Source organism: Prunus avium, chromosome 2 (genome assembly GCF_965620075.1).
Source record: "Prunus avium chromosome 2, drPruAviu1.hap1.1, whole genome shotgun sequence".
Lineage (NCBI taxonomy): Eukaryota > Viridiplantae > Streptophyta > Magnoliopsida > Rosales > Rosaceae > Prunus > Prunus avium.
The window spans coordinates 51,485-62,165 of record NC_142285.1 but is presented as its reverse complement, the minus strand read 5'-3'; the positions used below and the strand labels follow the sequence as shown (position 1 = coordinate 62,165).

Sequence of the window (10,681 nt, the reverse complement as noted above, 5' to 3'; positions counted from 1 at the left end):
ATCTCCGCCATGGGTTTGAACTGGTCCAAGAAGTCTGCATCCGTGCTAACTTCCCACAATGACACCATTGAGCATGCCTTGCTTCTCCTTGCTTCTCTCCTGTTTCCATAAACTCAAATCTTCTACTCCAGAATCTCCCAATTTCAAACTCCACCTCAGAGTTTTATGAACCCCTAATTTCTTCTCCAGATTCTCGAAGCCCACCTCAGATTTTCACAAACCCTAAGCCCTCTTCTCCAATTTCCCCTTCTCACCCAATTTCCCCCTCTCTTTTGGAAGTGAAACCCTTATTTGCAGAGGTTAAAGATTAAAACGAAGTGGGGCCCAATGCTCGTAACGGAACGTCAAAAATACTGACGGAACGGGTAAATTGAGACTGTTTTTTCAAAGGTTGGGGGGTATTTTGAGATGATTGCAAACACAAGTGGTAATATGAGACAAGTTTAAAAGCACAGGGGGCATGTACATAAATAAGCCTTTATTTATTTGTAATAAGTGGATCAACTTATTATGAGTTTATTGCATGTTTGTAGTCTCTACTTGTATTTTCTACTTGTGACAGTTAAAAGGTTGTAGTTGCAATTGTAGTTTGCTGCCTGAGGTATATGTCTGGTTTTCCAGGCTCGTGATTTTTTTGCAGAAATTTCTTGGGCAGTATGTGGCTTTGAGTAAAGGTACATTTTGTGCGTTTGCTATCTTCGATGGACTACTCCTATTATTTGAATTAACCCTTGTGGTTCATACACTTTCATATTTTTATTAGCTGCATTTGTACATTTGTACCAGTAACCTTGAAACCTAAATTATAAATGCAATTTATTCCCTCTGCAATTTCTCAAAAAATAAAAATAAAAAAAAGGGCCAAATAACACTAGGGATGGGCGCAGTTCGATTTGTTTTGGTTTTCATCTAACATCGAAAATCGAAACTGGTACTATTCAATCGGTGCAATTCGGTTCGATTTTGGTGAAAATTTTTTATGAAATCGGTGCAGTTTTTGATTTTTTCTAATTTTGGACAGGATGTTTTTATTATTATATATTTTTCAAATTATTTTTTTATACAAATTCTAACTAAATTTTTATTTTTTGGACTTAAAAATTCACAAATGACCCAATTTCATGCAAAAGAGAATTTGGGCCTAGATATTAGTTATGGGATTAGAAATTAAAAAAACTAAAAAAAATACACAGCGGAGTCTAGTTCAGTTTTGTAAGATGTGAAACTAGCACCGAAATCAGTTTGAACTAATCTGATCCAATTCGGTGCCAGTTTCTCAACTTTTTAAGTCAACACGGTTTTTTTCTTTCTGGTTTAGGTGTTCTGGTTTTCCGTCTTAATGCCCATCCCTAAATAACACGGCCAAACCACAATTTTTTTTTTCAAAGAAACGACCTTTGGGGTGGGGTGTTGCCATTAAAAAAACCTGACGGGTGCATTGTAATTTGTAATTAACTCAAAACACTTGCAATTTGCATAGCGTCGTTGAACAGCAGAGCAGAGCAGAGCGGCAAGCCGGGGGCAGACGATGAAATTGTTTGACGCACACTGTCACTTGCAAGACCCAAGAATCTTTGACAAGGCACCCCAATTGATTGCAGCAGCCGTTGATTCTGGCGTTGTTCGTTTTGCTTGTAATGGAGTCTCTGAGGTACCGCTTTCCATATCATACGTTTTCTCTCTCCTTATTGTAATGCCTATGGCTGCTCAATCTTCTTCAACATTGTCATTTTAATAATTCCATTCAGAAAGATTGGCATTTGGTCAAACAGATTAGTGAGTCGTATCCTTGCGTAATTCCCTGCTTCGGTCTCCATCCCTGGTAAACCTCTCTCTGGGTCGAGATTGAAGTTTTCGATTGTATTTTCCCCAACCCTTTCTTCTCTTGTATTGTATGTCAGTAGGTATGTTGCAGAGAGGACACCCAATTGGCTCAACACTTTAAAACAATTCTTCGAGGCTACTCCCTCTGCTGCAGTTGGAGAGGTTGGTAGCTGCGGTCCATTGGCTTAATGAAACTTTATGTTTATATCTTCTGTTTTCCTGTATGCAAATGTACGATTCGGTTTTTAATCAATGACTTCAAGTGAGGAGCTCCGTGTTGATAATTCCTTAGACCATCTCCAATCCTTTCCCTCCATAGTTTCCCTTCGAAATCTAACTTGATATGATTTGAGAAACCCCAAACATAAATTGATGGGTGAAAAGTTCAGGGAATTCTCAAATTTGGGAAAGGCTTAGGGATGGGTGGGAGCTCGATTTCATGTCATTTTCCCTGATTAGGAAGGATTGGAGTAGCTCTAAGGTCAGTTTCCTCTCTTCCTTCTAAATGAAATAATTAATTTCCATCAAATGCCCTTGCTCTCATTATATGAGTTCTTCCTACCCAAACTAAGACAAACATTTTGTCTGTTACTTGGCTCTTGGGGTTGAACTTCTGCTTTACCCATTGGAGGGGCTTTCCTTGCTATCTTATAAGAACATTTATGAGCAAAGCTTTGGATGTGTCATCCTTATATCACCACTGCTATCACTTTCTCTGATTTCTGGTTCTTTATGAGTCAGCCAAATCAATTGTTTAGCTCACATGAAGTTCCTACTGGAATAATCCTATTCTTTGCAAATATGAAATTTATAGGTTCCAAAACTTCTATACACATGATTAAAGGCACCTCTAAATTCTAAGTTCTAATACAGTCATGTAAACCTTTCAGATTGGCTTGGACAAAGGTTCACAAGGGAAGAAGGTTGATTTCACAGATCAGGTTCTTATCATTCCAACTCATTCCTCCTAAATATTCATATAAGTTGGTCATCTCTTGTTGTTATCATCTATTGCTTCCTCTAGTTGTTATTGGTGGGGAGCGCAGATTTGTGATTGTAAGTTTTCATGATAATCAAAAACTTCATTTTAAGACAACCTTTCATTCTTTTGTTTTATCTAGAGGACATTATTTCTCAAATTATATCTCATAAGAGTCTTACTGGAAGCTTATTCCATGCAAGCATCTGGAGAAAAGAGCATTAAAGTCTTAAAGAGATGAAAAAAGAGAGAACTTAGTGGATGCTCCAGAGAGAGAGAGAGAGAGAGAGAGATTTCATGATGCAGGGCAGCGGCTGTCCAGCGACCCAAACAACCCAAAGTACAGAGAGAATAGAAGGATAAAGCTGTAGAATTGAAGTTGGAACGAAGAATTTTGAGTTCTAGGGCTAAATTCTAAAACTCTTTAGACTAAAGTCCGAAATTATATTGATTGAAAACTGAATACAAGAGTCTGTTAATAGCCTATTTATATTAGAATACACCAGCGTAGAATTCCTATTCCTAGTTTACTAAGAAAACCTAATTGATAAAGGAAATTAAAAACAAAACAAGAAACTAAACCAAATCCTAAAGAAGATAGGAAAACAATTAATTTAATAATTTAATATATCTAAAACTTGGCCCTTTTTGACTAGGATTGATGAGAATTTCTGCACAGGAAATCTATTAAATTCCAGTTATGTCCCTGCACAAAAAGATGCTTGTAACTCTAAAATGAATAACTCAATCTAAAAGTTATTTTAGCCCTAGACTCCTAACCTAAGAGAAAATATCGGCTAGCACCATTCTTTGTTTGCATCATACATATGTAGCCATACATAATCACATGCATGAAAGGTAAACATGTCTTTGTGCACACAACCGACGTATGTTCTCATGCAGAAATTTTTCCACAACCTTTTATTGGCTCGTTGGTTCTGGTATTCTTCAATATTCTTTGCCTAGTTGAATAAACTTGGGGCATTTTTCTGCACAGTTCTTTCTTGGAACACGGACACTACGTTTTAGACTCAATGGTTGGGATGTTAATGGAATGTTTATGGTAATTTCCACTGAACCAAAGAGTATGTACACGTGATCTCACTTTGTATCCTCCTTGTTAAAGTTGGAAGAGGTCTTATTAGGCAGAATGAATGTAGGTTGGGGACTGTAACTAACTCTTTTGACAACAAAATATAGAAGAGGACGGAAGGCAATTTTATTTTACTTTTTCCTTTTATCTTTCAGTCAGGCAAGTCTCCATGTTGTTATTTCTGTAAACATTTGAATTGCCATGATATGTAGCTGCTTGCACATGCTCTTGGTATCTTAATGGGCTGATTAGAATTGTTTTTTTTTAATCCCATTTATTATCAATTGATTCCTTAATCCTGTTAATGTGTAAGGTTTCTGCTGCAGGTTAATGTATTCAGGCAACAACTTGAACTTGCAAAAGAGTTAAAAAGGCCAGCATCCATCCACTGTGTTCGTGCTTTTGGTGACCTTCTTCAGATAATGAAGTATGCACACACACACACACACATATATATATGTATATCTAATTTAAGTTTTGCTTTTTATATGTTTGTTAATTGTTTAGTTTGTGAAGATTATGAATTTTTAGTACATGGACATGATTATAACAACCAAGAACAGAACAAGCTATTGTTGATGGGAACCAAATTGAAAGTGGGCTTTTCACTGTAGTGCTGCTCGGTTACTATATTGCCTGAGTTTGTTTTTCCAATTTCTCATGTTTAAACTTAGAAGTTTGTTTCATGCATCCATCCGGCCAGCACCCCATCTGAAGCGGTTTCTTGGAATTGCAACCACTGGATTTCATGGCAGCTCATCTCTGTAATCCTTCGTACAGAGCCTCTACTTATCAGAAAAATGTTGTGCTCCGTGTTCTTTGACTTACTGCATAATGATTGCTATTTCATGGCCCGTAGGTTGATTATGAGAAGGCATAATTTGCTTTTCCACGGCGTAGATGCTGCCTTCTTCTCTATTAATGTTAATTATAGCTTGTAAAATTGAGGTTTATCGAAACTACTAATCTATCATGGCCTCATATTATATAGTTTTATTTAATGCTTTCTAAAGATGAATAATTATCTTGTCAGATCTTTGGGTCCTTTTCCTGCTGGCGTCATTCTTCATTCTTACCTAGGTTCTGCTGAGATGGTTCCTGAATTTGCCAATCTTGGTGCTTACTTTTCTTTCTCTGGATTTCTTATGTCCATGAAAGTACACAAGGCAAAGAGGATGCTGAAGATGGTTAGTTCCATATTTAGGTTGTTGTGTATGTACACCATTAGACATTATTGGATCCAATTTTGTTTTTAATTTGTTCTTTCTAGGTGCCTTCTGAAAGAATTTTACTGGAGACAGATGCACCTGATGCATTACCCAAGTCTGAGTTAGATTCTGCGCATCTGGTTGAAGGAGCTTCCCTCCCTGAAGAGCTTCAGTCAATAGAAATTTCCTCAGCTCCATTTGCTGGTGCAAGAGATGTATTAACATTTCCAAAAGAAGCACTAAATCACCCACAAAATATTCACAAGGTAGTGTTTTACAGTACACATCTTGGTCATTAGTTGTTTTAAAATATATTAATTGTTGTTGTCATTGTAGTTTCTACGGCCACTGTTTAAGCCCTAATTGATGTAGGATATGGATGAATTATAGATTTAGGTAGTTTAGCGGAAGCGAAAACAACGGAAAACAGAATTAAATGAACAAGGATAGGTCTGGAATCACTCCAGGGGCTTCCCACCAAGAATTCTCCAATCTCTGGAAAATAAATTTTTATTTTTTTGGGGGCCGGGGGGGGACCCTACAGTGAAAAGGAATTTACTAGGAAAGAAATCCTAATCCAAATAAAATTAAAAACTTAGATTTCCTACTGAAATCTGGAAAACTAAAATCCTACTAGAATCTGAAAAACTTAGAGAACCTAGGAAACTAACAACAAAAAAGGAGAGCTGCTCCAGAATTGCAGGATTTGAAGATTGAATTAAATGATTTCCTCTTCCATCTCTTTCGTTTGTAAATCGTAATGGGTTTGACAAAGATGTCCTCATCTATTTTCCAGGGCTGAGAAGAACTCGACTCGGGCGAGTTAAAATTGTAGTAACATTCAGGAAAGCCGGAATTAGTGTGCAAACATGTAGACTCATCTTCTGCCTTCTGAATCCGCTAGAATCAATGAGTTGTGGGAATTCCAACTGATCAGTTACACCTTTCTCTCCTTTGCTGAATCGTGATTTGGTCAACGAGCAACTTACCAGTGTCATCATAGGTTCAACAATCTCACTAGATTCAATCTTAGAGTCCTTATTGTTAGGATTTTGGCTCGTCAAATATGTCCTAGTTGGTTTAGGATTGCTTTAGGAAAATTAGAGGTATTCTTGTCTTAGAGGGATTAGGAAAGATTTTCAGTTTTCCTTATTCAATTCAGGTTTGGATTTCTAGAAGCCTATTTGGTTTTGGATAAGTGTAATTTCCTAATCCACTTAGGAATAGGAATTCAATCAGCCTTGGGACATGTAAGCCAACTCTATATCTATAAATAGGGTGTGGCAAGGCTTATTTTGAAGAGGGAGAAAACAGCCAGAGACAGCCAAGAGTTTTGAGATTAGTTCTAGGGTTTGCAAAAGTTCTGTAATCTCTATTATTAATCAAAGGAGCGGTGATTTCTCTACCTAGAGAAATCACAACTGGACGTAGGCAAAAGTTCTGCCGAACCAGTATAATTCTTGTGTGTCTAAGTTTTCTAATATTTGCTAGTTTAGTCTATTGCCGTTGGTTACATTAAAGAACAAGATCCAGCAGCAAGTTATTTAACACTTATCGCTAGCTGGAAGTTCAGGCGCACAAACTTCTTCCTTAAACTCTCCTTGACCAGCAGCTTCTGCTTGATTCTCCATGGTATTGTCTTGAAAATTTTCTCCTTGTTTAGCACTTATCAAATCATCAGTGGATTGACGTTCTTGAGATTCCAGGTTCTTTGAACAAACATCGACCACGTCAAATTTATCCATAAAATGGTGACTGGATGCTTCTATTTTGTCAAGATGACGTTCAATGATTCTGAAATACTCATCAAAGACGGTGATCCGATATGACACCTAATTGAACAATCCGTTCGTAGACCATCTCGGGCCGGTCTGTCTTACTAGACTTAGTTGGAGGCGTACACTCAACATACAACATTGCAAACAAAAGAGAGTTGAAAATTTCGAGCCCAAGGAAAAATGAAAACTAGGCGTTGACACCAAATTTGATGTAAGATATGGATGAATTATATAGATTTAGGTAGAAAACAGAAAATTAAACTAGTAAGGAAAGCTGCTCCAGAATTTCAGGATTTGAAGACTGAATTAAATGAATGTTCTCATCACTAATCCCCTGAAATCTGGGAAGACTTGAATCTGTAAGTTTGGATGAGATATTTTCATTTCTAATGTCCGTTGACAAACATCTAAAACCAACTGCTTGACACATTTGTTTTTACATTGTATGATAGACATATCTAACGACCAATCAATTGACAAAATTTAAAACCAAATTGTCTGAGCATAGATAATGTGTAAGAATAAACAATTATACCTAATCATTTATAGTAAAAGATACAATTATGTTCGTGTCATTTTAATTTCAAGTGATTGAATTGGAAATTTGGCATGTAATATATAGCAAAACTATTTAGAACTTAGAAAAACATCCCATGTTAAAGTAGTAAACTTATGAATTGTTATATATATAAATTTTATAAAATTTTACACAAACACACACACACACACACACACACACAAAACCTTGTTCTTGAAGGAAGTTGCAGTTCCACCCCAAAGCCAATTGGCAATGAGGGAGTAGCCCAACTCCTTATGAGTCCACTCTAATATCATGAAGGAAGTTAAGGGTTCATCCCAAAACAAATTGGCCATGGGGGAAGTAGCCCAACTCCTTGTAAGCCCTTCCAGGGTTTGTTAGTTTTCCAATTTGGGATATTTTCACCTTCACATTCTCACAGTTCTTGTATCGTTTTTAGTGATGATATATGGTGGATAACTAACATGATAAGTGATGGTGATAATCTAATGAATGTATTTATGTATAGATCCAACTATGTCTAACCCTTCATTTAGTTCATTATATATTACAGAAGCCACTTAACATGTCATTAATGAATACTAAGAGATGAATCAAATGTTCGTTCAGATGTAAAATTAATAATTTCTTTTATTTTGTTAGGAAAAGAAAAGGGCAAGGTTCAGACATGCCTTTGTGATTAAATCTTTCAGAGTATGTGTGTGTCTTTTGATACTTGTACCCTATGGTTAGGCTGCATAGAAAGGGGTAGTGTCTAAATTGACATTGACACTTCTAGGCCTCAACCGAATCATTTTATTTATTTTTTAATGTTGACCGAATGTAGTTATTGTGGGGTTGAGAGTTCATGTATACATTGTGACATCCTTTATGTCAATGATTGTTTATTAGTTTATAATGTTTGTTTAAGCTTAATGGCTCCAATTCCAGGTACTCATCTATGTAGCATCTTTGGTAGAGATGACCAAAGAAGAACTCGCTGAAGTAATTTACCAAAATGCAGTACGCTTATTCTCTTACGATACCTGTGGCGGGCAATCATAAACTAAGTAGGAGCCTAAGTATCTCCACTCAAGTTCTTGTTTCAGATATGGAAAGGATGTATGGATTTTTGTGACGGGCTATAGTAACAAAATCATGGTCGGAGATAGTGAGAGAGAAGGTGGTGATGGTGGAGTATTTGCTCCTTTATTTTACCGGCCATGGCCATGTGATTGAAGAGGTCCCTTGTTACAAAATGAGAAATACCTTGTAATTTTATGCAAAAAATTGAGTAGCTGCTGAATCTTTATGTTGGTAACCAACCCTAGCTCACGGTACAAACTGGAATTGTTGAACTGGTTTAGTTTGTTTCACTTATTTATTAGCGGATCTTTTGTGTCCCTTTGAATCATTAATATCTAATTTGAATTCTCATATTTCTTCCCCATCAAATTGACAACTCCAAGCCTTTGCCTTAACTAGCCCTAACTCACGGTATAGACTGGTATTATTGAATCGGTTCAGTTTTTTTCATTTATGTTTTAGAAGATCTTTTGTGTCCCTTTTAATCCTCTATTTCGAATTTGAATTATCATATTTTCCACATCAAATGGACCACTCCTAGCCTTTTCCTTAGCCAACCCTAACTCATGATACAGACTGGTATCGTTGAATCAGTTGAGTTTGTTTCATTTATGTTTTAGCGGATCTTTTGTGTGCCTTTGAATCCTCAATCTCTAATTTGAATTCTCATATTTTTTTTCCCTTCAAATTGACCATTCCTAACCTTTGCCTTAGCCAACCTTAGCTCACGGTACATACTGGTATTGTTGAAACGGTTCTATTTTTTTCATTTATGTTTTAGTGGATCATTTGTGTCCATTTTAATCCTCTATCTCTAATTCAAATTCTCTTATTTTTCCGATCAAATGGACCACTCCTAGCCTTTGCCTCAACCAACCCTAGCTCACGGTACAGACTTCTATTGTTGAACCAGTTCAGTTTGTTTCAGTTATGTTTTAGAAGATCTTTTGTGCCCCTTTGAATCCTCAATCTCTAATTTGTTTTTTTTCATTTATGCTTTAGAAGATCTTTTGTGTCTCATTTAATCCTTAATCTCTAATTTGAATTCTCATATTTTTTTCCTTCAAATTGAACACTCCTAGTCTTTGGCTCAGCTAACCTTAACTCACAATACTGATTGGTATTGTTGAACATGTTCAATTTTTTTCATTTATGTTTTAACAAATATTTTGTGTACCTTTTAATCCTCAATCTCTAATTTGAATTCTTATTTTTTTTTCCAGTCAAATTGACCATTTTCTAGCCTTTGCCTTAGCCAACCCTAGCTCACGATACATACTGGTATTGTTGAAACGGTTCTAGTTTTTTCATTTATGTTTTAACGGATCATTTGTGTCCATTTTAATCCTTTATCTCTAATTCAAATTCTCATATTTTTTCCGATCAAACGGACCACTCCTAGCCTGTCACACCCCGGATCGACTCCACTGTAGCACGATATTATCCGTTTTGGGCCCCCCCTCTCTGCCCTCACGGTTTTGTTTCTGGGAACCCAAGAGCAACTTCCCAGTGAGTCACCAATCCTGGGATTGTTCTAGCCCCAACTCACTTAACTTCAGAGTTTCCATGACTTCAAAGCCAGCGAGCTCCCAAAAGGCCTCATGCTAGATGGAGGCGGGTATGTACATATAAGGCACACCACTCCCTCTCCGTTGGTCGATGTGGGATGTTACATAGCCTTTGCTTCAACCGACCCTAGCTCACGGTATGTACTTCTATTGTTGAACCGATTTAGTTTGTTTCATTTATGTTTCAGAAGATCTTTTGTGTCCCTTGAATCCTCAATCTCTAATTTGAATTCTCATATTTATTTCCCATCAAATAGACTACTCCTAGCTTTTGCCTCAGCCAACCCTAGCTCACGGTGCAGACCGGTATTGTTAAACAGGTTCAGTTTGTTTCATTTATGTTTTAGCAGATCTTTTGTTTCCCTTTTAATCCACTATCTCTAATTTTAATTCTCATATTTTTTTTTAACTTCGAATTGACCATTCCAAGCCTTTGCCTGAGCCAACCCATGCTCACAGTACAGACTGATATTGTTGAATCGATTTAGTTTGTTTCATTTATGTTTCAGAAGATATAGTGTCCCTTTGAATCCTTAATCTCTAATTTGAATTCTCATATTTTTTCCCCATCAAATTGACAACTCCTACCCTTTGCCTCAACTAGCCAGAGCTCACTTTACACACCGGT

At 36.7% G+C, this 10,681-nt stretch overlaps 1 protein-coding gene across 8 annotated transcripts; it reads left to right on the top strand.

Moving 5' to 3' along the window:
* Positions 1-1,207: 1,207 nt before the first annotated feature.
* LOC110760737 (uncharacterized) lies at positions 1,208-8,838 on the top strand. 8 transcript variants are annotated; one of them, XR_002527293.2, is made up of 9 exons: positions 1,208-1,651; positions 1,905-1,986; positions 2,214-2,305; positions 2,715-2,765; positions 4,223-4,323; positions 4,930-5,083; positions 5,167-5,370; positions 5,901-6,736; positions 6,811-8,344. XR_002527293.2 is itself a non-coding variant. In XM_021963052.2 (8 exons), the coding sequence occupies exons 1-8, from the start codon at positions 1,529-1,531 to the stop codon at positions 5,904-5,906; spliced, it is 813 nt and encodes a 270-aa protein (XP_021818744.1). In that variant the 5' UTR covers positions 1,208-1,528; the 3' UTR covers positions 5,907-8,344. The 8 variants fall into 8 exon arrangements, 7 of the variants coding, with proteins under 7 accessions (XP_021818744.1, XP_021818739.1, XP_021818743.1 ...); XM_021963052.2 differs by having other exon boundaries at positions 5,901-8,344; XM_021963047.2 differs by lacking the exons at positions 5,901-6,736; positions 6,811-8,344 and adding an exon at positions 8,351-8,838 and having other exon boundaries at positions 1,213-1,651.
* The last annotated feature ends 1,843 nt before the right edge of the window (positions 8,839-10,681 follow it).